Here is a 25,670-nt window from a genome sequence, read left to right on the forward strand (position 1 = left end):
GCTCTTCTGTCATATAGAGGGTCTGAGTATCATTTATACAGCTGGTCCTCAAAAACAGCAGAGTGCTCCTGTCACATAGAGGATCTTTAATCGCTATTTTTGCAGTAGGTCCTTAAAAACAGCAGAGACCGCTCCTGTCATTTGGAGGATCTTTGATTGTATTCACGGTAGATCCTTAAAAACAGCAGAGCTATTCTGTCATATAGAGAGTCTTTAAGTCTCATTTATGCAGCTGGTCCTCAAAAATAGCAGAGTGCTCCTGTCACAAAGGGGATCTTTAATCAGTGTTTTCGCAGTATGTCCTTAAAAACATCAGAGAGCGCTCCTGTCATATAGACGATCTTTGATTGTTGTTTTTGCTGTAGATCCTCAAAAACAGCAGCACGCTCCTGGCACATGGAAGATCTTTAACCAGTGTTTTTGCAGTAGGTCCTTAAAAACAGCAGAGAGCGCTCTTGTCATTTGGAGGATCTTTGATTAGCGTTTTTGCAGGAGAGCCTGAAAAACAGCAGAGCTCTTTTGTCATATAGAGGATCTTTGACTAGTACTTTTGCAGGCGGTACCGCATGCTCCTGTCACATATAGGATTGTTGACTGATTTTTGCAGTGGCTTCTCAAAAACAGCAGAGCACTCCTGTCATATACTGTAGAGGCTCCTTGATTTGCGTTTTTGCAGGACAGCCTTAAAAACAGCATAGCTTTTCTGTAATATAGAGGATCTTTGACTAGCATTTTGTAGAAAGTACAGAACACTCCTGTTGCAGAGATGATCTTGGAGTAGCGTTTTTGTAGCAGGTCCTCAGAAACAGCAGTGTTGAGAATTGTTTGCTCGCGCTACAGCGATTACAACTACTACACCGATGCTATTACTGGCTGGGCTAGTAACATCACTTAGCGGTGAGTCACGCGTTTGTTGTGAACTATCACATTGTCGATTGGTACAGCGTCGCGAAAGGTGCCATTCAAGAGTGTATTAAGGTAATGGCTAATTGACCATAGCTGCAAACACGATCGGCGTGACCCATTTAATGGCCATATGTTTTAAACGTCCCTATCAAGAAAGTTTATATTACAGCCGAACATGTCGCCTAAGGACATCGTCTTAAGATAACCTTTTGGTTTTTAGTTTTTCGTATTTTATGGTGCTTTATGTAGCTTTTTTGATGTAGGCCCAAGTAGCAAGGTAGTTTTGAATTGGGGTTGTTGCCCATTGATTTGAATGAGATTGTTGAGCAACAAGATTTAATTGAAACATTGATAATTATGCCTCACTTATTATTGAATTATATTGATACTTAAAGTGCTCTTAAACTGAAACATGTCAATTTATGATACGATCTTGGTCAAAGTGACTCATCGAAAACATTTTATATTGATAGTGCTGTTATTTGATGTCCGCAGCAAAATATATATTTTTTTTACCTTGTGTAGGTCAATTTTTTTTCTCTGGGTCTTTTGTGTGACACTCCATACCTGCTGACACTCCATACCTGACAACATACATGATGGCGAGCTACCCACACACCGCATCGCGGTACGAACAAGCTAACCCTTTTCCTTTTTTAGACATTATCAACGCATCTGTTTCCTCTGTGATAAACTGGATTATGGACATAAAGGACGTTGTGCATATGAACCTGGACTGATTTCTAATTGAAATTTCATGTGTTGTCAAGGGAGTGTATTATCCATCCATCCATCCATCCATTTTCTATGCCGCTTCTCCTAGTTAGGGTTGCGGGGGTATGCTGGAGCCTATCCCAGCTGACTTCGGGCGACAGGCGGGGTACATCCTGGACTGGTCGCCAGCCAATCGCAGGGCACATATACACAAACAACCATTCACGGGAGTGTATTATGTATTGTACATCTAATTGTTACAATTGTATACAATTAATACCTTATTTAATATGTATATAGTAAATATATACACATTTGAACTGCAATTATAATTAGTTTTTTGTTCACACACAGTCGAACTTACTTCTGATTGCTAAGAGTTTTCTGCCTTTTCAAGTGGGGGAAATTCATGCTAGTTATGTATCCGCAGTAAACTAACGTGTAACTGCTAATGAATTGCCTCCGGGCGCTAGATGGCAGCAGCGCGTTGACTACGCTCACCTTGCCAAGAAAACAGGAAAGAAGAGCCACAAGCGGAAATTACGGCAGCGCCTCTTCCTGACTCGGTATACAAACAAAAGCGACGTTCAATTTAACACTTATTTTGGCAGGCTCACGCTTATTTGGCAGAACTCTCGGTAGAACGAAATGCGTGGTGTCTGCTGAAATGTTTGCGTGAAAGCTCCATCGCCTCGGCTAGCTGGTTAGCATGACATGCTAGGTCGACATGTTTGTTGTCGTGCTGGAGCGAAGGAGAGCGACATGATGGCATGAAAACCTTCGCGGTGTTTGCTGCACGCTTTTCCACCGCAAGGTAAACTTTGTCTTTTAATCTAATGCGACAAAACAAGTACTTGACGTGTGGCTAAAGTTGTGGCTGATTTCGAATAACACTGCTATTATGATTATTACCGTAGTGCCCGCATATGTAATGCATACCACTATTACCACCCATGTGTTTTTTCCTCTTAAAAAAATAGACATACTGAAGTTAAATGGACTTTTCTGTCTTTTCCCCCCAAAGGCTGAAAGTTGTAGACAACTTGGACTGAAGGTGCTCCCAGGAACCAAACCTCGTTGAGATCTGCACACATTCATCATGGCCTGGGCTTTAAAGTTGCCTCTGACTGACGAAGTGATTGAGTCTGGACTGGTCCAGGACTTTGATGCCAGTCTGTCAGGCATCGGCCAGGAGCTGGGCGCCGGGGCGTACAGCATGAGGTACTGAACCCAGAGTTTTCTCGCAGGATTGCAATCTACCTGTGTTGATGGTGTCAGTGTAATTTGTATAAAGTCTGGACAGAGTGGAGGTTTTTGAGAACTATCACGTTTTTAAACATTTGGTTCTACTTTTTAAAATATTGTCGACTGAGCCAAATCTTACCACTGTCTTACATCGTAATAAGTTCCATTTCCTGTTATATGGTCGTCATCACTACCCGTTTTTCCTCTGTGCCATCACTGGTACTGGTCTGGGGTGTCATTAGACTCTGTGTTTGGTTACTGTCGACTTTTAAAGTCTGGATAGACCAGGGGTGTCCAAAGTGCGTCCTGGGGGCCATTTGCGGCTGTTAATATAATTTAGCAAGAAAGCTTTAAAAAAAAAAAACACACACACAAACCACACAACAGCAAAAACAGAAAAATCTGTCATTTTACAAGAGTAAAATCAAAATATTACGAGAAAAAAAGTTGTAATGTTACGAGAAAGTTGTAATTTTACAAGAATATTTATTTATTTGGGTTTGGTTTGGTTTAGTTTATTTGAACATGAAGGTTACAATGGAATACATCTCTTGAAACATTCTTTCACAGTTCCCCATGTCCATTTACACTTACAATTTAGTAGCATATAGTTTTATATAAGCATTAAAGAAAAATGTTGGGTTTTTTTTTTAAGTCGTAGTATGCTGTAATATGAGAAACAAAACTAAAAGTTGTCTTTTTTGGAAAACTACGTTGACAAAAAAAGTTATGAGACTTAATCAGAATTTTAAGAGACAAAAATTTACAAGAAGAAAGTTTTTAAATATTTGGAAAATAATAAAACAAAACAAATGGTAAACAGTTTTTGAAAATAATTTTACGAGAATAATGTCAAAATATGAAGCGAACTTCTCAGCATACACTATGCTTTACTAAATATCAAAGTGGCAAAATTGCATCCTTTCAATTTTCACTACGTGACCCTCGCTGGAAAAAGTTTGGACACCCCTGGGATAAACGGGCAATAAACCGTGAAGGCCATCTGCTGCTTTTTGTTACGTAATCGAGCAATTAGGTTTGCTGGTTCGCTTTCAGTTGCTGTTTGCGCTCTAAATTCTTCAGTTGAGAGGAAAAGGTGCCATCCAGGCTGGACACTTTGGTATTTGTTAGTGCAGTCTTCATTACAACTAATAAAGCAAGTGGGTATCATTTAGTTTTTTTCTGTGTCCAGCGACGTCCTGGCCCTGCCCATCTTCAAGCAGGAGGAGTCCAACTTGCCGCCGGACGCCGACAACAAGATTCTTCCCTTCCAGTATGTCCTTTGTGCCGCTACCTCGCCAGCTGTCAAACTGCATGATGAAACACTCACCTACCTCAATCAAGGTCAGCACACATACTTTAAAAATGACAGCATAATAATTAGGGGTGCACGATAATTATATCAGAATTATGACGTCATATGCGTTAACATTAAAAATAGGTCAGATAACCAATGATTTAAAGAAAAAAACGCTCCAATGAGCCGATATTACCCGTAATGTTTGGGTGAACAAATCAAACGCTCCTTTTTTCTCCTGCCTGTGACATCAGCGGCCTGTCTTAACTTCCCCGGAGCTCACTTGTAAACAATCACTTTAAGAGGAAGGGCGTTGTACCAAATGCTCCGTGATGAGGGGGGAAAAAAACAAAACATAGAGCACACAAAAACCTTATCAACCACCTGAAATGCCAGTGCCGCCGTGTTCGAAAAGTGCTAAAGCTTTGCCAGAGACCTCCGTGGTGTCACACCGGCTGCTCGGAGCGTGTGCCCGATTACAGTGCACCTTGCTGGGCCACGCCAGGTGGCTCCTCCCGCTCTATACTCCGGTTCTCCTGACCTCCGTAGCGGCACACCAACTGCTCGGCGCATGTGTCCAAATATATAGAGCACTTTTCCTGGCCACAGCAGGTGGCTCCCTCCACTCTACTGTATACTCCTGATGGTTCTCCTGATAGTAGCGATGTGGTGGTGGTGGTTGTAGTAATGTCATGATATTTCATTTGGACCATTAACAGGTACAGTTGGTCAAATGCAAATGTGTTCCAGTCCTTCTTACCTCCAGGTGTGCACAAACTACAGTTCTATCTAAATTTGTAAAAAAAAAAAAAAAAAAAAAGTTATCGGTCTTGAGAAGCAGAAAGTTATCTGTTTGGGGGAAAAAAAAAGATATCGTGCATCTCTAATAATAATAATAATAATAATAATAATAATAATAATAATAATAATCTGTTGATGTGAATCACTGAGCAAGTGTGTGCTGTTTGGTAGCAATCAGTCTGATGAGCGTGAATAGCGTGTTTTTAATCTCCACTGTGCACTTTGTTGTTGCAGGGCAGTCCTATGAAATTATCATGCTTGATAATCGGAAAATTGGTGAACTCCCGGAAATCTCTGGTAAAATGGTTAAGGTAAGTTACAGAGGCGCTCGTAAGCATCCTGCAGTGGAACACCGCTTCAGTCGGTCCTGCTTGTGTCGACAACACATCCATATCGAACTACTCAAGTTCTGTTCCATATTGTTTTAATTATTACGAAAAAGTGCCCGCTTAAGTCAACACCCAATGGTCGACATAAAATATGCGAGCCAAAGGGGTCGTTTCTTTGAAAAATGTTCCGTGTATGTCAGCGTGTGTTATGGGGATGGCCGATATTCATTTCACACACAAAATGATACAAATGTCTGTAAAATTGCAGAGCATCATTCGCGTGGTGTTTCATGACCGTCGACTTCAGTACACGGAGCACCAGCAGCTAGAAGGCTGGCGCTGGAACAGGCCTGGAGATCGTATTCTGGACCTAGGTCAGTCAGTACCTGAGAAGTTTCTGGAATCAACTTAAGAAAACAGTTTTCGTCCCACCCATTGTTATCATATTTGCAGTGGTATTTACTGTATGAATATGCATCAATCTGTTGCAGATATCCCCATGTCGGTCGGCATCGTGGACCCCCGGGCCAACCCCACCCAGCTTAACACTGTGGAGTACCTCTGGGAGCCGTCAAAAAGAACCTCTGTTTTTATCCAGGTAGAATGAACCTCCTGATTTACTCCACTCTTGGATTAGCATGGGATTGGGTGACGTTATCATTGTCTAAAGTGGCATAATTCGTAATGATGCACATGCATGGCCTTTTTATGGATGCTGTGAGACACAACTTGTGAAAGTAAAACAAATATGTGTAGAAATACAAATGAACTTTATTCTATCGCTTGTTTTTGTTTTTTTATGTCACAAGCAGGACTGCAGCAGGACCCCACTGCTCGTTGAGAAGAGCTATCGTGCGTTCACGTTAGGGCAGGGGTGTCCGAACATGGCATGAAAAATTTCTGTCCCCTGTGGACATGTCATGTCTTTGGGTCAAAGACAGTGGTTTCATGTGATTTGTGGGTTGGTTTAAAACGGGTACATAAGTTGACAGTGGATGGTTTAAAAAAAAAAAAAAAGCTATGGGTATTCTCACAAAATTGCAACTTTTTTGCTCATTTGAATATAACTTTTTCTTTCTTTTTTCTTTTTTTTTTTCTTGTCAAATTACAGCTGTTTTTTCCAAACTCTTTAATCTTCTTGTAATTATGTCTTTATTTCCATCATATTTTTACTTTATTCTTTTTCAAAAATTACCACTTAAATATTTTATATATATATATATATATATATCTCTGCTTTGTGGTATTAAAATTTTTCCTCATAACAGTATGATGTAAAATTATGATTTTGTTAATACTTTGACTTACATTTTCCATCCATCCATCCATCCATTTTCTATACCGCTTCATCCTCATTAGGGTCGCGGGGGCATGCTGGAGCCTATCCCAGCTGACTTCGGGCGACAGGCGGGGTACACCCTGGACTGGTCGCCAGCCAATCGCAGGGCACATATAGACAAACAACCATTCACACTCACATTCATACTTATGGACAATTTAGAGTCGCCAATTAACCTCACCTGCATGTTTTTGGGAATGTGGGAGGAAGCCGGAGTGCCCGGAGAAAACCCACGCGCACACGGGGAGAACATGCAAACTCCACACAGAAATGCCCAGGGGAGAATCGAACCCAGGTCTTCCCGATCTCCAGGCTGTTCCTGTATTGGCCAACGTGCTAACCACTAGACCACCGTGCGGCCCTGACTTACATTTTGGCTTTTTAATTAAAAAAAATGTAAGTTGTTCAATTATATTTTTAGAATGTGCCGTAAATTGTACTTTGGACACCACTGTGTTAGTGTCTTCAAAAATGTCCAGTAAGACCGTGAAAAGTTGCTAGATTAGTAACGAGTTGCTTTTCTTTTCCTTTTTATTTTTTTAAAATGGAAACCAGAGCGGTCTGAATACTCGCTAAATATAGGGACAGAGATGCTAAGTTGGCAACACAGATCCCTCCTGCTACGTCTTATTCTCTGGCAGACCAGGTGCGTATGAGGCTTGTTAAGAAGCAGAGTTGTGCTGCCATCTACTATACGGAATTGGAATGACAAGCTGCATTCAATGACAGTCCCATTCATTTCATGTTCTGTTGAATAAGGTTTAAAAACATGAGCTAAATTCACACATTTCATTATTACCTGTTTCGGAAGAACTGTACGTCACGGCCGATTATGCAAATTAGGCGTTGGGATGACCTGCTTGCATATGTTGGGTTTGTATCCCAATTTCTGCATTTGCTTACCGGTAGGTTCACTGCATCAGCACGGAGTTTACCATGCGGAAGCATGGCGGCGAGAAGGGCGTTCCTTTCCGAATCCAGATCGACACGTTCAAAGAGAACGAGGGCGGCGAGTACACAGAGCACCTTCACTCCGCCTCCTGCCAGGTCAAAGTTTTCAAGGTGAAGCCAATGACAAGAAAAACCCTACATGTGGGGGTGGTGTATGTGGCGGTGTCGTCCTGTCAGTGACCTCCGCGTGCGCGAACCCCTTCAGCCTAAAGGTGCCGACAGAAAGCAGAAGACGGACCGGGAGAAGATGGAGAAGAGAGCACCGCAGGAGAAGGAGAAGTACCAACCCTCCTATGAAACAACCATTCTCACCGAGGTCAGTGCATTCATGACCTCATACGTCATAACTTTATTGACAGCAGTGCAGTACTGTCTTCACATGCTGGACATGGGTTTTTTTACCCCCCTGTCTCATCCCCCTCTGACTTTGTGACTTCCTTCTGAATGACTGCAATTTCCATGACTTTGTGGATTATTTACAGTCTTATTTTCAGTCACTCAGAATGGCTGCAATTTCCCTGACTTTGTGGATTAATTCCAGGTTTATTTTTAGTCGCTCACAACGACTTTCCCTTACTTTGTGGGTTGTTTTTGGTCTTATTTGGAGTTGTTCTGAATTACTGCAGTTTCCTTGACTGTGGATTATTTCCAGTCTTATTTTCAGTCACTCAGAATTACTATTTCCGTTACTTTGTGGGTTATTTCCATTCTTATTTGTAGTCGTTCAGAACTACTGCAGTTTCCCTGACTTTGTGGATTATCTCCAGTCTTATTTGGAGTCGTTCAGAATGACTGTAATTTCCCTGACTTTGTGATATATTTCCGGTCTTGTTGTCAGTTGCTCATAATGACTGCAATTTCCCTTACTTTGTGGGTTCTGAAATTTTAAATCAAGTTTTTCATTTTATAAAAATACTTTTCTAATCTTTGAATTCACTGTTTTGTTAAACACTTTTTGGAGTTTTAGTTGTTTTGTTTTTTTAAAATTTTTTTAATGATATTTATACTGACATTTTAATTAATATTATTATTTTTGTGTATGAATATTTCCCCTGATTTCTTTGGTAATACTTTCTGAACACTGAAGTCACATTTTACTCATACATTTTACTTTTTTAAATTTTAATTAATATTTTCCAGATTTTTTTTGTAATATTTTATGACCTTTCACTATTAGTTTGACTTTTGGATCATTTTGAGTCTTTGTTTTATTTCTGTTATGGATTGTCTTGGTTATCATGACAAATCTGCATAGCTCATTAAAGCGTCTGTCTTGTTTTTCCCCACAGTGTTCTCCCTGGCCCGAGGTTACGTACGTCAACAACTCCCCATCGCCGGCCTTCAACAGCACACCAAACAGCTTCTCGGTGGCAGAAGGGTAAGCAGTGCTCTTGCTTGTGGATGCTTACTGTCTTCCTGCTGTGCTAGTAACACGCTCCCTCTATGTCCTGTGGTCCTTTCTTAGAAACGGTTCACCAAACCACCAGCCTGAGCCTGTTGTTCAGGTAGCAGATGTAAGTAGTGGCGTCTAGCTAGGGGAGGGTCCATGAGGAAGGCGATTTTTCCTTCATGACGTCACGAAAAGCGAGCGTTTGAGCACATTTCCTCTCAACAAGTGAGAGAGATGATTGCTTTTTGTCATGCTTGGTGCGCATAAACACACACAGTGGTATGAAAGTGTTTGCCCCTTTCCTGATTTCTTTCTTTTTGCACTTAAATGTTTCAGATCATCAAACAAATTTAAATATCAGTCAATGACAACACAACTGAACACAAAATGCAGTTTTATAGTTATTTTTGTAGTTATTAAAGGACAAAAAAATACAAACCTACACGGCCCTGTGTGGAAAAAGTGATTGCCCCCCGTTAAAACATGACATAACCGAGATTAATTGAGATCTATCCGTCTGGAAAAGATTATAAGGCCATTTCTAAAGCTTTGGGACTCCAGCGAACCACAGTGAGAGCCATTATCCACAAATGGCGAAAACATGGAACAGTGGCGACCCTTCCCAGGAGTGGCCGCCGAACCAAAATGACCTCAAGAACGCAGCGACGACTCATCCAAGAGGTCACAAAAGATCCCATAACAACATCCAAAGAACTGCGGTCCTCACTTGCATCAGTTAAGGTTAGTGTTCATGACTCCACCATCAGAAAGACACTGGGCAAAAACGACCTGCATGGCGGAGTTCCAAGACCAAAACCACCGCTGAATAGGCTCGTCTCAATTTTGCCAGAAAACATCTCGATGATCCCCATGACCTTTGGGAAAATACTCTGCAGTCTGACGAGACAAAAGTTGAACTTTTTGGAAGGTGTGTGTCCCATTACATTTGGAGTAAAAGTAACGCCGCATTTCAGAAAAAGAACATCATACCAACGGTAAAATATGGTGGGGGTAGTGTGATGGTCTGGGGCTGTTTTGCTGCTTCCTGACCTGGAAGACTTGCTGCGTATGATAAATTTACCAAAAAAAATCCAGAAGGAGAATGTCCATCCGTTTGTTCGTGACCTCAAGCTGAAAGGAACTTTGGTTCTGCAGCAGGACAATGATCCAAAACGCACCAGCAAGTCCCCCTCTGAAAAGCAAAATGAAGACTTTGGAATGGCTTAGTCAAAGTCCTGACCTGAATTCTATTGAGATGCTGTGGCATGACTTTAAAAAGGCGCTTCATGCTGGAAAACCCTCCAATGTGGCTGATTTTACAACAATTCTGCAAAGATGAGTGGGCCAAAATTCCTCCACAGCGCTGTAAGAGACTCAGTGCAGGGCATCGCAAACGCTCGATTGCAGTTGTTGCTGCTAAGGGTGGCCCAACCAGTTATTAGCTTTAGGGGGCAATCACTTTTTCACACAGGGCCATGTACGGTAGGTTTGGCTTTTTTTTTCTCCCTTAATAGTTTAATTTAAAAACTGCATTTTGTGTTCAGTTGTGTTGTCATTGACTAAATTTCTTTGATCGGTCACGTTAATTGGCGACTCTAAATTGTCCATAGGTATGAATGTGAGTGTGAATGGTTGTTTGTCTATATGTGCCCTGCCATTGGCTGGCGACCAGTCCAGGATGTACCTCGCTTGTCGCCCGAAGTCAACTGGGATAGGCTCCAGCATACCCCCGTGACCCTAATGATGAGAAGCAGCTTAGAAAATGGATGGATGATCGGAAACATTTAAGTGGGACAAACATGCAAAAAAAGAGAGAAATCAGGAACACTTTTTCACGCCACTGTGTATTAGTTGCATCACAAAAAAGTCACTTGTTTGCATAATCGGAGACCTCTGGCAGTAGGTACAGCGAAGGTCTCCACCAAGCCCCAACAGTCCTCAGTGTGGATCAGCACCAGAATTTTGTCTTTTAATGTCGTTTTTTTCCCCCTGTTGCCCCCTCAAGAATTTGTTACCTGCGGCCACACCACAAGATGCACAGCAGTGGCTTCTCCGAAACCGCTTTTCGCCCTTCTGTCGTCTCTTCACCAACTTCTCAGGTAGATCTCTGTTTCGGTTTCATTTTTCATAGAATCACTACATGTTCTACCAGTAATGCTGCTCTATAAGTCAGAGGGTTTTTTTTTTTTCTCCCCCAGGAGCGGACCTGTTGAAGCTGACCAGGGAGGATGTCATTCAGATCTGTGGCCCAGCAGACGGTATTCGGCTTTTCAATGCACTAAAAGGACGGTGAGTATCGCCGTTTTTAAGGGTGGACATTAGGATCTTCCTCCAGAAAGTACTGAACCACGTGGAGTAATGTGTCTTTTCTATAGTTGTACTGTACTGTACTGTTAAGTGCTCATGTGTGCGCGCACCCCGTGTACAGGGTGGTGCGTCCGAGGCTGACCATCTACGTGTGCCAGGAGTCTCAGCAGGCGCGCGAGCAGCAGGCCAAGCACGAGAATGGAGACGCAGCCAACAACACTTTCTTCAGTCAGTGCACGTTTTTGATTTTGTGCTACAGTGGAACCTCTGTTAGCATTGTTATTCTGCTCCATAAGAAATGTAAATCCCGTTAATCCCTTCCAGAAAGCCAAAAATCTTAACACACGTTTTTTATAGTCGTACTATTGTAGTTTTACATATAGAAAACAATTGGAAATACATAGAAATGATGAATGAAAGAGGTAAATTAACCTTTAACATCACTTTTACCTTCGTAGAACACACGATATGTTGACAAAGACGGCGATGTGTTAGCAAGATCCACTCCAGCGCCACCTTCCTGTTTTGCCACTAGTTATTTTTTGAATTCAGCATCTTGAATTCATTTCTTGGCTCCATTTTTTTGGCTTATCTTGCAGCTGTGATACAAAAGCAGACACTTGAGCAACAAAGCAACATTTTCAGTTGCAGGCAGTGGAAGATAAAGCTGCTGGGTTTTTTTTTCTCCCGTAATAATAAATTTCATTTAAAAACTGCATTTTGTGTTCAGTTGTTTTGTCATTGACTAATAGTTTAATTTGTTTGATGATCTGACAAGCATGCAAAAAAAGGGGCAAACACTTTTTCACACCACTGTATATTTGTGGTAAAAGTACTTTTGGATCCATGTGCTGACACGACAGTGTCGCCCGCAGTCTACCACGCCATCTACCTGGAGGAGCTGACAGCCGTCGAGCTGACGGAGAAGATCGCCCAGCTCTTCAACATCTCTCCCAGGCAGATCAATCAGATCTTCAAGCAGGGTCCCACCGGCATCCACGTGCTGGTCAGCGATGAGGTCAGCTACTGGACCCTCAACTACTAAAATGTACTTCTAGCCTGTAACATTCTCCTCCTCCTTTTTTGCAGATGATTCAGAACTTCCAGGATGAAGTTTGTTTCGTTTTGGACACAATGAAAGGTATTTGACAAAGATGCTCTTTTTTTTTTCTTCTTTTTTTTCTTCTTCTTGATCATCGGGTTCTTGCAGACGACTCCAACGACGGCTACCACATCATCCTGAAGTGACCAGCAGCCTGTCAGCCTCCCCCAGCCCGCATCACTCGGACGCCCCCAGCAGTGAAGCCTCTGGAGGCATTTTCCTTCCCTCGCTTCATGTCTTATTCGGGGGAGGGAGTGACTGTTACCACGGTGACGAAGCCTTTTGCCTCTTTTTCCCTCCTCGACAGGGTTGCTTTCCTTTCCTCTCCTTTCGTTTACGTCTCTGGAGCCAGTTTGGCTGGGGCGAGCAGCGGCGTCTGGAATCTGTGTGTGTAAAACAAAAAAAACAACAATTCCGTTAAAGCAGCCAGTGGCATCAGGGACTTGAAGGAAAAGTGGAGTCCAGCGATTAACACGCTTAGCATCTTTAGCTAATGTCCTCTTGCACTAATGACAAACAGAAGACTTTGTGTCAGTGGTCGACTTGTGGCATTACTGCATTTCAGTTGGGCCCCAAAGTAGATTTGGAAAGTATTTTCCTAACACCTCACCTCATGAAGTGTTTTTAATTGTCTTTGTTTTTTTATGCAAATGCTATCAAAAGGTCCCTGCTTTGGTGATCCGTTAGACGTTTTAGATGTTTGCATTCACTCATGTCCCTGTGATGCGTACGCAACCACGTTCCACTCTTTCAAATGCCTGCAAAAAATAAAACTCCTTTTTAAATTTAAAAAAAAGGAACATGGGATTGCCATCTATCTGGTTTGATTTTTTTTTTTTTTTTTTTTTTTTTTTTTTTTTTACCCAAAAAAAAATCTCTATCCTGGACTTACTTCATTTTCCTCCTTTTGTTTTGGTAATACTTTCTGAATTTTGCATTCGCAATTTCTTGTTGTTTTTTGTAATCGTTTCTGGAATTTTTAATCATAATTTCCTTTTTTTTAGGTTCCCAAAATAGCCCGCAGTAAGTGAAATCCCAAGTAGCCAACTTTATTTTTTATTTTTTTTTTTTACAATTATATGTTTTAAGGCTGTAAAACCCCTCACCATACACTTTTCTCAGACAGGCATTAACATTTTCTCATGTTTCTCTCGTTAAACACTCTAAGTGAAACTTTCGTTAGAATTTTAATGGTCAACCTACTAGGTTGGACACAAGAAATGAAGTGACACGTGTGTCACTCTTCTGATCATGCCTATTTGCCTTGGCGCCATTCCGCTGTAGCATTTTTGTATCCTTGTTGAAACCTGTTTCTCCTGTCGTGTATTCCTCCTCCTCGTCATCCTCCAAGGGCCGAGGATTCATATGTTTAGTGGTGGCACCCTGCAGCTGCGACTTCTGCATTCCTTCGGCATGTCCACGGGTCCTGCTTTTTGTGCGATGGCTGCAGGCTTCCTCAGCCTTTTGGGTGTGCAGCGTTTCGTCGAAGTTGTGGGTTTTGTCAGGGAGAGGACTTGCAGGCGTGCATTGTCGCACGGTTGGCTTCTTCTGTTTCTTCTGTTGTTTGTTGGTGGGCAGCTCACACCGTTAGCTAGTTTGCTAGCGACCACAACAGGAGAGGGCACAAAGGAGCTTGACAATGGTCTAAAGCCAATCAGGATGCGGAAGACAATGGGTGGTGCAGACAGAAGAGGCGGAGACAAGCCACCTCATGCTAAAGCAATTCTTCTTAAAGGACCAGCCCGGGTTCATACTCAAAAAAGCACCAAAATTACACCCAAAAAAAGTGTGTGAGACCGCGAAGGAACACTGTACTTTATACTTGTATCATGATTAAATTGTATTAACTATTACATTTGTGTAAATCCACAATCGAAATTCACTATTTACACAGATTTTTCATACTTTGAGCTTTAAAAAATTCACATTTTATGAAATGATTGTGTAATATGTAATTAAATAACCCCTGGACACTTTTTGGGAGAAATACAGGATTTATGTCTGCTGTGGACTTCTCCCTCATCACATCATTTGCAGGAGGAAGAAGCACTTTGATGCATCAGTCAACTGGAGCAACGCACACTTTATTCGTAAAAAGGACAAACTTGTCATAAAGGAAAAACTCGTCACAACAGCTGCCGACTAGTGGTCATTACGAGGTACAGAATGTGAGAGCACGTACATGATGCAACTCAACCGTTGTATAATTAAAAGATTAGTTTGTGGACATATGTTGTCATCCTTCAGGGAAAAACAATGATTGTAAAAGTAATGCCAACTGGAGTTCAAATACAATACATATGGCAACGTAAAGAATGCTATTTCCCAGCATGGCTTGGTGCCCGTGATGTGACGTTTTGGGTGGGCGATACTGCAAATTTTGGTATCAATCCGACATTTGTCTAAATCCAGGGCCAGCAGTGCAGGTACCCACCCTTGTTACTAAAAATGGACAAGGTCACCAAATGAGTTTGTGATTTTGGTCTTGAATTTGTTGATCATGGTTCGAATCGGAAGAAAACACGGAGCAAAGCATTTAGGCAAACAAATATATAGTTTTAACAAACTTGTTTGATATCAATTAAAAGATTATATTTTGAATATATCAATTAAAAAATATTTTCCTCCAATTTTTTTTGTAATACTTCCTCAACTTTTAATTTACCTTTTCTTTTGGTAACATTTTCCTAAATTTCCTTTGTGTATTTTTTTTCATAATTTAAATTCATAATATTTTTTGTAGTTATTAAATTTAAATATTTTCCTCTTTTTGTAATACTCCTGTAATTCACCATTTTCTTGTTTCCTTTTGTCACACTTTTTTGACTTTTATTTCACGTTTCTTATTTATGACATTTTGTTCCTTAATTTAAAAAAAATACCTTCTAATATTTAAATTTACTTTTTAAAATTTTATTTCACATTTAAAAAAAATTCTTATTTCTACTTCATGAAATTTTAATTCATATTATTTTTGTCTACATTCTGGAATGTGAATAAAGATGTTTGCCGATTTCTTTGGTAATGCTTTCTGAACACATACATTTTACTTACTTTTAAAATTTTAAATATTTGCTTTTTGTAATACTTTGACATGTTAATATATTACACTATTTTCAGTAATCAATGTTTTATTATTTTCCTTCATTTTTTTGTTACTATTTTTACTATTGGTACTATTGTTTTGTGATACTGCCTGACATTATTTGCTTCGTCGATTTTTTTTTTGTAATGTTTCCTGAATTTTTAATTCACCATCATACAAGCGAACTGAAACATATCGATCTCATCACGCTCGTGTCAAACGGACACAGATAACGACCCTTGATATCAACACTATCGATATGTGTGTCGTCGTTAGTGACGTCACGGGACACTATATATACGTCCGCCGGGAGGTAGCTCTCCTACCGCCATTGTTATATTCTCTCTCTACCAGGGCCGGCCGGGGCGAAACCGGCTCGAAAATCCTCGTCTTCTCGCCCCCCCTCTCACACAAAAAAGACGACGACATTCTTGACAGCCACCCGAAGTTGAACGTCAAAAGCGAGAAGACAAAGAACCGAACCCGGCCCCTGGTGAGAGAGGAGGTGGGCGAACAACGACGACAAAGATGTCAGCGCTTTTCTCCATTTTAAATCCCCCGTCAAAAATATAGGACTTAAAACAAAAAACACGTTTAAAATGGCGCTGAAATAAACCTTTTTAATGCCCCTTTTTACACACGGAAGAGAGGAATGTTTCTGGTGGTTTGGCCCTTCCTGATGGAACAATGACTGTGGAGCTTCCACATCCAACATCTCTTTAAAAGCTGCTGCTTCTAACAAAAAGGTGAATTTTATGAATTGGAGTTAGCAACTAATCCATGATCGTTGGAGAAAGAAGCTGCTCGTTTGTGGCTCAGGTAAGAGAGGGCTTCTTTGTCATATACAGTATACATATTATATATATATATATATATATATACACATATGTGTGTGTGTGTGTGTGAGACAAACCTCCATAGGCTCTTATGTGCATATTAAACAACACATTCGTAATGAAATATATATATATTTACATTTTTTTTTGCTACCTCTACTTCTGCAAAATGCACAGTCATCTTCTCATCTGCACTATTACTCCTTTATTCATTGATTATTCATCAATACCACAGGGCACATTTCTTTAAATAGATTTTTTTTTTTTTATCAAATGCTTCAATTAAAACAAAATGACAGTGTCATTCCATTCAAGGGGGATGCAGCCAACTGAGGGATGGGACCCAAAATGGTTCCCGGAGTAGAGTAAAATGGAATAAGCTATTGTACTAATAGCTGAAGGGTTGTTTTTTGGTTTGATTTGGTAATAAACTGGTTTATATCTGTCAATGTTAAATGACAAGGCGCAATAATTATGCAAATAGTCCGGTCAGAGGTCAAATCGTGTCCTTTATTAACTGTGCAGGTGGTCTTTGATGTCAAATTTTAGCATTGTTAATGTTCGTACAAGTGTAAGAAGTTGTTAAGCACTGTAGAAGAATTCCTAGCATTGCAAGCCTCGCATTTTTATAGTCAAAACTTCACAAGGGATGCCGACCACTTGGGATATTGTGGAGTTTATTTTAAAAAATGCATTAGAGGTTGCCTACAGCCACAGCCGTTAATGGCAATGTTTTTAGGTGGTCTAATTAGGTAAAAATAAAAAAAGTTATTTTTGACTAATAAGGTTATGTGTCTCACCAGGAACTTGCTTGACCAGTATTCTTACGTTAAGTAGTCTGTATTAATATTTTTTGGGAGGAGGGGGTTTTAGTCCATGTTTCTTAAGGTATGCAAATTGGGCTAACATGCTAACAGTTTCTACAGTGTAGTGTTTCTTCATGCGAGTGTTTCAATGGGCAGACTGTCTGCGTTCCATGTATTTGCTGAGTGTGCCCCCTCCCACCCCAGACACAGTTTCCATGGAGGCAGGCTCGTCCCTCGGCCTCAAACGACGATACGAAGAGGTGGACAACGTCTCTCCCTTCTCTACGCCCAAAGACTCTGACGATGACATCTCCAGCAGCGACAGCGCCGACAGCTGCGACAGCCTCAACCCCCCCTCCAGGAGCGAACTCACCCGTAAGGAACTTCAAATCCAAATTATGACGGGCGTTCAAGGTTAAAACGTTTTTTTTTCTTTCTTCTCCTGGTCAGCCACCTCCATCCTCAGACGACACAAGCCGTCGCCGGGAGGCAAGCGCGTGCGTTTCGATGCGGTGACGGTGTATTATTTCCCCCGGCGGCAGGGCTTCACCAGCGTGCCCAGCCAGGGGGGCAGCTCGCTGGGCATGGACCACCACCACTCGTCCATCCGTCGCTACACGCTGGGCGAGTTTGCTCGGGAGCAGGAGAGCAGCCACCGCCACACCTTACGCCAGCACCTGCGCCAGGAGAAGCTCAACGCACGCAAGCTGAAGGTAAACCACGAGACACTTTATTAGGTACATTTTTAAGGATGTACGGTAAAAACACTAGTCAAAGATCCTTTATTTGCCAGGAGTGCGCTATCGAGTCAAAGCTCATTTATTTGCCAGGAGTGCACGTTCTGTTTTTAAACGAGCTATGACAAAAATGCAAATCAACGATCCTTTAACTTGACGGGAGTGCTCTATCAAGTCAAAGATCCTCTATTTGACAGGAGTGCTTTGCTGTTCTGCACGACCTATGACAAAAATGCGAGTCAAAGATCTTTTTTTTTTTGACAGGACTGTTCTGCTGTTTTTAACAACCTACTACAACAAACGCAAGTCAAAAGATCCTTTTATTTGCCAGGAGTTCTCTATTGAGTCAGAGATCCTTTATTTTTGACAGGAGTGCTCTGCTGTTTTTAAGGACCTACCTACTACAAAAAAGCGAGTCAAAGATCGCTTATTGACAGGAGTAGTTTGCTGTTTTTCACGACCTACTACAAAAACGCGAGTCAAAGATCCTGTGACTGCTTAGCTTTTTTTACCAAAGATCAAAGATCCTTCATTCGATAGGAGTTTTCTGCTGTTTTTAATGACCTATGACAAAAAAGAGAGTCAAAGATCCTTTATTTGCTAGGAGTGCGCTGTTGAGTCAAAGGTCATTTATTCGACAGGAGTGCGCGGTTGTTTTTAAGGACCTACTACAGAAGCACTAGTGGAGTGCTCTGCTATCGAGTCAGAGATCCTTTATTCGACAGGAATGCTCTGCTGTTTTTAAGGATCTACTGCAAAAAAGTGAGTCAAAGATCCTTTATGTGACAATTGCTTTCTGCTGGTTTTAAGGACATACTGCAAAAGTACTAGTCAAAGACCATTTTACTGCTTTGCGTTTTTTAACGATCTATGACAAGAATGTGATTCAAAGATCCTTTATTTGACAGAAGTGCTCTGCTTTTTTTAATGACCTACTGCAAAACTGCGAGTCAAACATCCTTTATATGGCTAGATTGCTTTGCTATCGAGTCAAAGATCCTGTATTCCACAGGAGTGCTGTGCCGATTTGAACGACCTACTACAACAACGCTAGTCAAAGAGCCTTTGACAAGGCTGCTCTGCTATAGCACCTTTATTCGACAAGAATGCTCTGCTGTTTTTAATGAACTATGACAAAAAGTGAGTCAAAGGTGCTTTATTCAACAGGAGTGCTCTGCTGTTTTTAAGGACCTATGACAAAAATGCGAGTCAAAGAACCTTAATGTGACAGCAGTGCTTTGCTGTCTTTAAAGCCCTACTGCAAAAACTCTAGTCAAAGATCTTCTATGTGACAGGAGTGTTATGCTGTTTTTAAGGACCTACTGCAAAAATGCAAGTCAAAGATCCTATATTTGACAGGAGTGCTCTGCTGTCTTTAAGGTCCTACTACAGCAGCACAACATAAAGATCCTTTGTTTGACAGGAGCGCTCTGCTGTCTTTAAGGACCTACAGCAAAAACTCGTCAAAGATCCTCTTGAGTGCTTTGCTGTTTTTAACGACCAGTGACCAAAAAAAGCGAGTCAAAGATCCTATATTTCACCGTAGTGCTCTGCTGTTTTTAAGGATCTACTGCGAAAATGGAAGTCAAAGATCCTATATTCGACAGGAGTGCGCTGCTGTTTTTAAGGACCGACTACAAAAACACTAGTCATAGATCCTTTGTCACAGGAGCCCTCTGCTATTTTTAACAAGCTACTATAAAAACACAAGTCAAAGATCCTTAAATGCCAGGAGTGCTTTACTGTTTTTTGGGACCTGCTGCAAAAATATTAGCTTCTCCAGAGTTTAAAACTGAACTGGTGGAGGAGTGTGATATCGTTCATTGCGTATCACATCCTTAAATAGAAGCTAATCATTCAGCACTGGATGTCCCCCACAGCTGACCAGGAACGGCACGGTGGACTGCGCCCAGGCCGACCTGCTGACTCTGGACGACGTGTCGGACGAGGACTTGGACATGGACGCCGTGGAGGTGGACGACTGCTTCTTCCTGCAGCCACTGCCCACCAAACGGCGCCGGGCGCTCCTGCGGGCCTCTGGCATCGCCCGCATTGACGCCCGGGAGAAAACGGAGCTCCGAGCCATCCGCCTGTCCCGGGAGGAATGCGGCTGCGACTGCCGCCTGTACTGCGACCCACGACACTGCGGCTGCAGCCAGGCTGGCATCAAGTGCCAGGTAACAATTGAGAGACGTTCAACCCTACTGTTTGTGTGTGTGTGTGATCCACTTGTGGTGTGTGTGTGTGTGTGTGTGTGTGTGTGTGTGTGTGTGTGTGTGTGTGTGTGTATATATATATATATATATATATATACACACACACACACACACACACACACTAACACTGCACTTGTCCCATGTAGTATACTGTATACCATACATCACATACTGCACACTATAACATTAAGGAGTGGGACAGCAGGACACAAACGTTAGGCTTAGATTTCTTAGATATTTATTAGATATTCATGAGGAAAGCATTGTAATGTAATATGTTGGGATTACAGTAATACAAAAATATGTGCTTCTTATGGGAGTCAAATTGGACCAAATTGGTCCCGAGGGTAAAAAGTATGGGCATATTTGCAAATCTCCCATTCTATGCACCTTGCAATAGAGGGTATTATTGAATTTTCAAAATGTTGAAAAAAAAAAAAAACAACTTGTTAATCCTTTTAAAGAAGGGTAAACTTTTTAAAGATGTGTAGTAAAGCCTCTGGATTTAAGCGTCTCCATAAAGTGTGTGTATTTCCTTCATGATGTCATGAAAATACGCAAATTCCAAAGAGAGGATTTGAGCATAGCCGCTGTATCATGATATTCATTTTATAACTTAATATCGTGATAGGATGGTATCGTAGCCTGGTATCAGTGCTAATGATTTTTGACAGCACATTGGTACACCATTTTCAGCAATGTCCCTTCCTTGCTGGGTTCTGTATGAAAGGCACCGGCGTGGCTGTTTTGGGAGTCGGAGTGCGGGACTAAATTGAGGCCTGCTTTGTCCTCCAGGTGGACAGAATGTCCTTCCCGTGCGGCTGCTCCAGGGATGGCTGTGGAAACTTGGCGGGCCGCGTGGAGTTCAACCCCTTGCGCGTGCGAACGCACTATCTTCACACCATCATGAAGCTGGACCTGGAGAAGAGGAGGATGCTGCTGCCAGTCCCCGTGGGGTCCTACGCCGAGTCGGACCCGGTCTCCTCCCCGTCCCCGGAGGTGTACGTCTCTGAGGCGGAGAAGGAGGAGGACATCCTGGAGCGAGAGAACGAGACCGCCGTGTTGCACCTGCAGAGCGCTGAGGAGCAGGATAGGCTGGAGAGGGAGGTGCAGGCGGAGCCTCTGGGAATGCTGGGGGCAGAGCTCCCTGGGCAGGGGGAGGAGCCACAGGTGGAGGAGGTTCTCCTGCAGGGGCCCTTCCCCACCGGGGCCACCGTGCTGTGCATCAACCAGGAGGAGGAGAACCCTGGAGATGTGCTCACGGACTCCGCCCCTCTCCTCTACTACCAGCTTAGCTCCATTGAACCTGCCGCCTTTGAGACCCCCGCCACAGCGCCGGAAGCAGCAGAACATGAAGAATCAAAGCTCCGAGATGATGAAGAGACCCCGACTGACCAACTTCCTCCCGACGTGTAGTCCCAGCTTCTCTGCACACGTTTTGCACATAACGCCTCCAAGTAATAAGAGCATTTCATCGAACACCCATCATGGAGGCCGAAGCACACGGACGTCACGGACGTCTTGGGTAAGACCACCTCAATGCAAAAAAAAAAAAAAAAAAGAAAAAGAAAAACACGCACAGGAGGAAGAACTGCTCGCAAAGCGAATAAAAGCGACGTAGCGAAACTTTTGTCAAGCCAAATGACGGCGGAAAATGACCTAATAATCCTGGAAATACTTGTCTTCTCCTGTACTGTACACGCCTTTGCGTGGCGGCACGCTCTGCAAGGTGTGCGCGTGCACGTGCTGACGTCGCCTTTGCGCAAATGCCACGTTTGTGTTGTAGTTGCAATGCCTGTGATATCACTGCAGTAGATCCCCGCCTATTCGTCCTTTCTTTTCTCTGCTTTAAATTGTAAATAATTTTGGTTGTTGTTTTCAATGGTAACTTGAATAGAAAGTGGTTTGATGGCGATGTCTGCAGGGGGAAAAATAATGCAGTACCGATGACTCCAGCAGGGGGCGCTGTCTCACAAATCAGTCAACATTTTCCAGCGGGAAGAAGCTTTGACAAGACGTGTAACTGCATTACAATACTGTATACTGTATGCCTGGTATTGTTTCTTCATGTGTACAACTGCATTTAAAATGCATTTTAATAACTGATTTTAAAGTATTAAAAATTAGCTTTTTATGGGTGCATACATTATTCAGGATTTTTCATAGCACCCGCGAATAACGGGGATCTACTGTATTATTATGATTATTATTATTACATTATGGATTTCTTGTGAATGAGTGTGCTTGTTGGGAAGGTTCTGTCTACTTTCAGCTTCTTGGTGTTATTCTAGAATGCTGTGGGTTCTGCGTCTCCACCCACCACACTGCTGTGGTTAAAATATGATCCAATGGAAAAGCACGTAACTCCATTTTTTTATTTCATTGTTTGGAGATAGGAATTTATCATTGGATAGCGACAATGTATTGCGTTTACATGTGGGGCACAAACTGATTGCCATTCTAGAACACTTCTCGGCAGAAGTAGTCAGTGGTCCGTGAAGGGAAATTACGGCACAGTGTGACCTCTTGGCCTGCTTTAGAACCCTGTGTAATGTAGACCAGCTCTAAAGTTTAACACCATCAGGTTGCTTAAAGGTACGTTCAATAAGAACCCCAAGGTTTCACTTTTAGAATATGCCAAGCAATGCACTCTAGGGCTGGTCTTAGGTCAGAGTCCAGAGCCGGAGTCTTATTACAATCCCACTTAGTGTTCTGCAAGTGTTCAAAGGTTGCACTCAAGAAGAACCCCAATGTTTCACGCTAGAACACACCAGCTGGTACGCCCCCTGATGTTGCACTCTAGAGCTGGTTCTAAATTACACAGGTCTCTAGAACTGGCCACTGGTTACATTCTGGAGCATGAGCCTGTCTTTACACTCATCTCTGTAATCTCCAGTTGCCTAAGGGTGTGCTCAAGAACCCCAAGGTTTCACTCGAGAACATGCCGAGCATAGTACCAGCTCTAGAGCGCAACACCAAGCCTGTTCTAAAGTTTAACACCAATCTTGTTCAGGGATGTGTAGCATCTGGTATGTTCTAGAGTGAAACCTCTGGGTTCTTCTTGAGTGTACCCTTAAGAAACCTGAGATTACAGAGATGTGTATACTAACCGACACGGGGTCTAGAATGTTACCTCAGGCCAGCTCTGAAGCCTGCGAAACAAGAACCACCTCTAGACTGCAACATCAAACATGTACTACCATTTAATACCAAGCCTGTTCAGGGATGTAGCATCTGGCCTGTTCTAGAGTGAAACCATGGGGTTCTTCTTGAGCATGCCATTTAAGAAACCTGAGATAACAGAGGCGTGTGTAATAACAGACTCAGGCTCTAAAATGTAACTTCAGTCCAGCACTAGAAGCCTGTGTAACGTACTAGCAGCTCTAGAGTGCAACATCAAACATGTACTAGAATTTAACACCAAGCCTGTTCAGTGGTGTAGCATCTGGTGTGTTCTAGAGTGAAACCTAGAACCTACTTAATCTTAGACCCCTTGCAGAAAGCCAGTTTGTAATAAGACTCCGCCTCGAGAATCTAATCTCAGGCCAGCTCTACAGTGCAATGATCTGTTCTGGAATGAAACCATGGGGTTCTTCTTGAGTGTTCCCTTAATCAACCTGAGATTACAGTGACAAGTGTAATAATAGACCCAGACACTAGAATGTAGCCTTAGGCCAGCTCTAGAGACCCGTGTAACTTGGAACCAGCCCTGGAGTGCAACACTAAGCCTGTATTAGAATTTAAGACCAAGTCTGTCCAGGGATGTAGCATCTGGCCTGTTCAAGAGTGAAACCTTTAGAACTCTTGCAGAACGCAGAGAGAGATTGTAATAACAGAACCTGGCTCTAGAACGTAGAGTGCAATGCTCAGCATGTTCTAGAGTCGGACAGCACTGGCCATTGATCTACAGGGGAACCATGGGCTTACTCTAGAGTGCCATGCCAACCATGCCTGTTCTAGCCTTTTGGGTCTGTTCTAGAGTCTAACCTTGAGCTGCCTACAGAGAGAGGGTGATTTCAGCCCTGCTTGACAGACATGTTCTAGAATCTAGCCACTGGCAGGCTGTCAAGGGAAATGCAGGGTATGTTCTACTAGAGTCCAGACCTGTGTTTGAGTGGATGAGTGGAACCCGAGGCAGTTCTAGAGTCTGCCCAGCTCTTGCAAACCAGTCATGTTCTAGAATGTAACCACAGACAAGTGCAGGCGGGCAGCACTGGTCTAGAGCGGACCTACTCTGGAGTCTAAACCTGTTCTAGAGTGCAACGATGAAGCAGCTCTTGAAGTGGAAAGGAAAACTTAGATCGTGTATTGCGCAACACAGCAGCAGCAGAACCAATGTTGTAATAGGGCTAGTAGGAGGCCATGGGTGGTTGCCTACAGACGCAGCAGCTAAAAAATGAAAAGAGGCATTCATTTACGGCCATGAAGTCTTTTTGGAGTCTTTTGGAGTGTGTGGGTGGCATGGTTCTAGAGTGTAACGGTGGACGATGTTCTAGCGTGACAAGAAGAATCGTTGCACTCTCACCTCTGAAACAAGAGACGTGTCGTGTGAAGACATTTACAGACAAATGTGTCGTGGTGTGACGCAGCCTGATAAGCACGTGTATGCGTGTGTGTGTGTGTGTGTCAATATGTATGTACTGTATTGGGGGGGGGGCGGGGCTTGGTAAGTATATCATAGTGAGGAAAGGTTCTCATGTTACACTTTTTCAACTTCCTGAAGTCAACAGGAAGCATCAGAGCTTTCCAATGTGCTAATTGTGAAGTGTTGTCTGTTCAAAAGTCTTTTTTTTTTAACACTAAACTGTCTTATTTTGGATGTTTGATGTGTTTTTGTTTTTGTTTTTGTTTTTTTTGCTTTTTTATTCATTTTCATTCATTAAGCAGGAAATTCATGACTGACATCTTTGTGGCCTACTTCTTCTTCTTCTTCTTCTTCATCATCATCATCACGCTTGGCTCCATCACTTTTAGCTCCGGGACCACTGCACAAGTACATTGTTTGGTGTGTGTGTGTGTGTGTGTGTGTGTGTGTACACATGAAAGATAAGCGTGGTTGTGGAATTGTGTTCGAGAAGACTTCACTGAAGAGCTCTGAGAGTCATTCTCATTAAACTATTGCCTACAAGTGGATAAAAGTGTTTTTTTCTACAGTATATAAAAATAAAGTGCATATTTAAAGATAGTATTTGTGTCTGCTGTTGATTTGCGTTCTTTTAAAATGTACACGTTTGGAATTTGAATGTATTCGATAAACTCAGTTATCAGCCAAATTAAGCCAACAGAGAGAGCAGTACTTTGTTTCAAAGCAAAATTAAGGAAATTCAATCACTGTTTTCAGTTGTTTTGGTTGAAAAACTGGTGTGTTAATCCTGGAAAATGTCAGCACACTGACATTTTATGTACTTCATTAAAATACAGCAAAATTAAGGGAATTTATTTCACTTATTCTCTCTAATTACCAGAAAAATGCCTAAAATGTTTTTTGGTTTTTTTTTTTGCATTTTTACGCTGACATTTTTAAGTAATCCAGAGTGAGTGTTTGCATTTTTTTTGTTGTTGTTGAAAAACTGGTAAATTACGGCGGAGTATAAGGGCCACACTGAGAA

General features: G+C 42.2%; 2 protein-coding genes across 4 annotated transcripts; both read left to right on the plus strand.

The window, feature by feature from the left end:
• Positions 1-2,116: 2,116 nt before the first annotated feature.
• On the plus strand, positions 2,117-13,234 carry tfcp2 (transcription factor CP2). 2 transcript variants are annotated; one of them, XM_054792314.1, is made up of 16 exons: positions 2,117-2,434; positions 2,645-2,841; positions 4,058-4,209; positions 5,198-5,274; positions 5,561-5,666; positions 5,784-5,890; positions 7,541-7,693; positions 7,788-7,898; positions 8,872-8,960; positions 9,048-9,096; positions 10,978-11,071; positions 11,171-11,261; positions 11,401-11,507; positions 12,155-12,297; positions 12,369-12,420; positions 12,490-13,234. In XM_054792314.1, the coding sequence occupies exons 2-16, from the start codon at positions 2,720-2,722 to the stop codon at positions 12,525-12,527; spliced, it is 1,491 nt and encodes a 496-aa protein (XP_054648289.1). In that variant the 5' UTR covers positions 2,117-2,434; positions 2,645-2,719; the 3' UTR covers positions 12,528-13,234. The 2 variants fall into 2 exon arrangements, with proteins under 2 accessions (XP_054648289.1, XP_054648298.1); XM_054792323.1 differs by having other exon boundaries at positions 2,130-2,186.
• A 2,531-nt stretch (positions 13,235-15,765) lies between these two features.
• Positions 15,766-24,856, plus strand: csrnp2 (cysteine-serine-rich nuclear protein 2). Of its 2 annotated transcripts, none has more exons than XM_054796138.1 (5): positions 15,766-16,212; positions 17,313-17,483; positions 17,559-17,821; positions 19,726-20,022; positions 20,857-24,856. In XM_054796138.1, the coding sequence occupies exons 2-5, from the start codon at positions 17,324-17,326 to the stop codon at positions 21,475-21,477; spliced, it is 1,341 nt and encodes a 446-aa protein (XP_054652113.1). In that variant the 5' UTR covers positions 15,766-16,212; positions 17,313-17,323; the 3' UTR covers positions 21,478-24,856. The 2 variants fall into 2 exon arrangements, with proteins under 2 accessions (XP_054652113.1, XP_054652102.1); XM_054796127.1 differs by having other exon boundaries at positions 15,768-16,285.
• Positions 24,857-25,670: the final 814 nt, after the last annotated feature.

This window comes from Dunckerocampus dactyliophorus, chromosome 1, assembly GCF_027744805.1.
Source record: "Dunckerocampus dactyliophorus isolate RoL2022-P2 chromosome 1, RoL_Ddac_1.1, whole genome shotgun sequence".
Lineage (NCBI taxonomy): Eukaryota > Metazoa > Chordata > Actinopteri > Syngnathiformes > Syngnathidae > Dunckerocampus > Dunckerocampus dactyliophorus.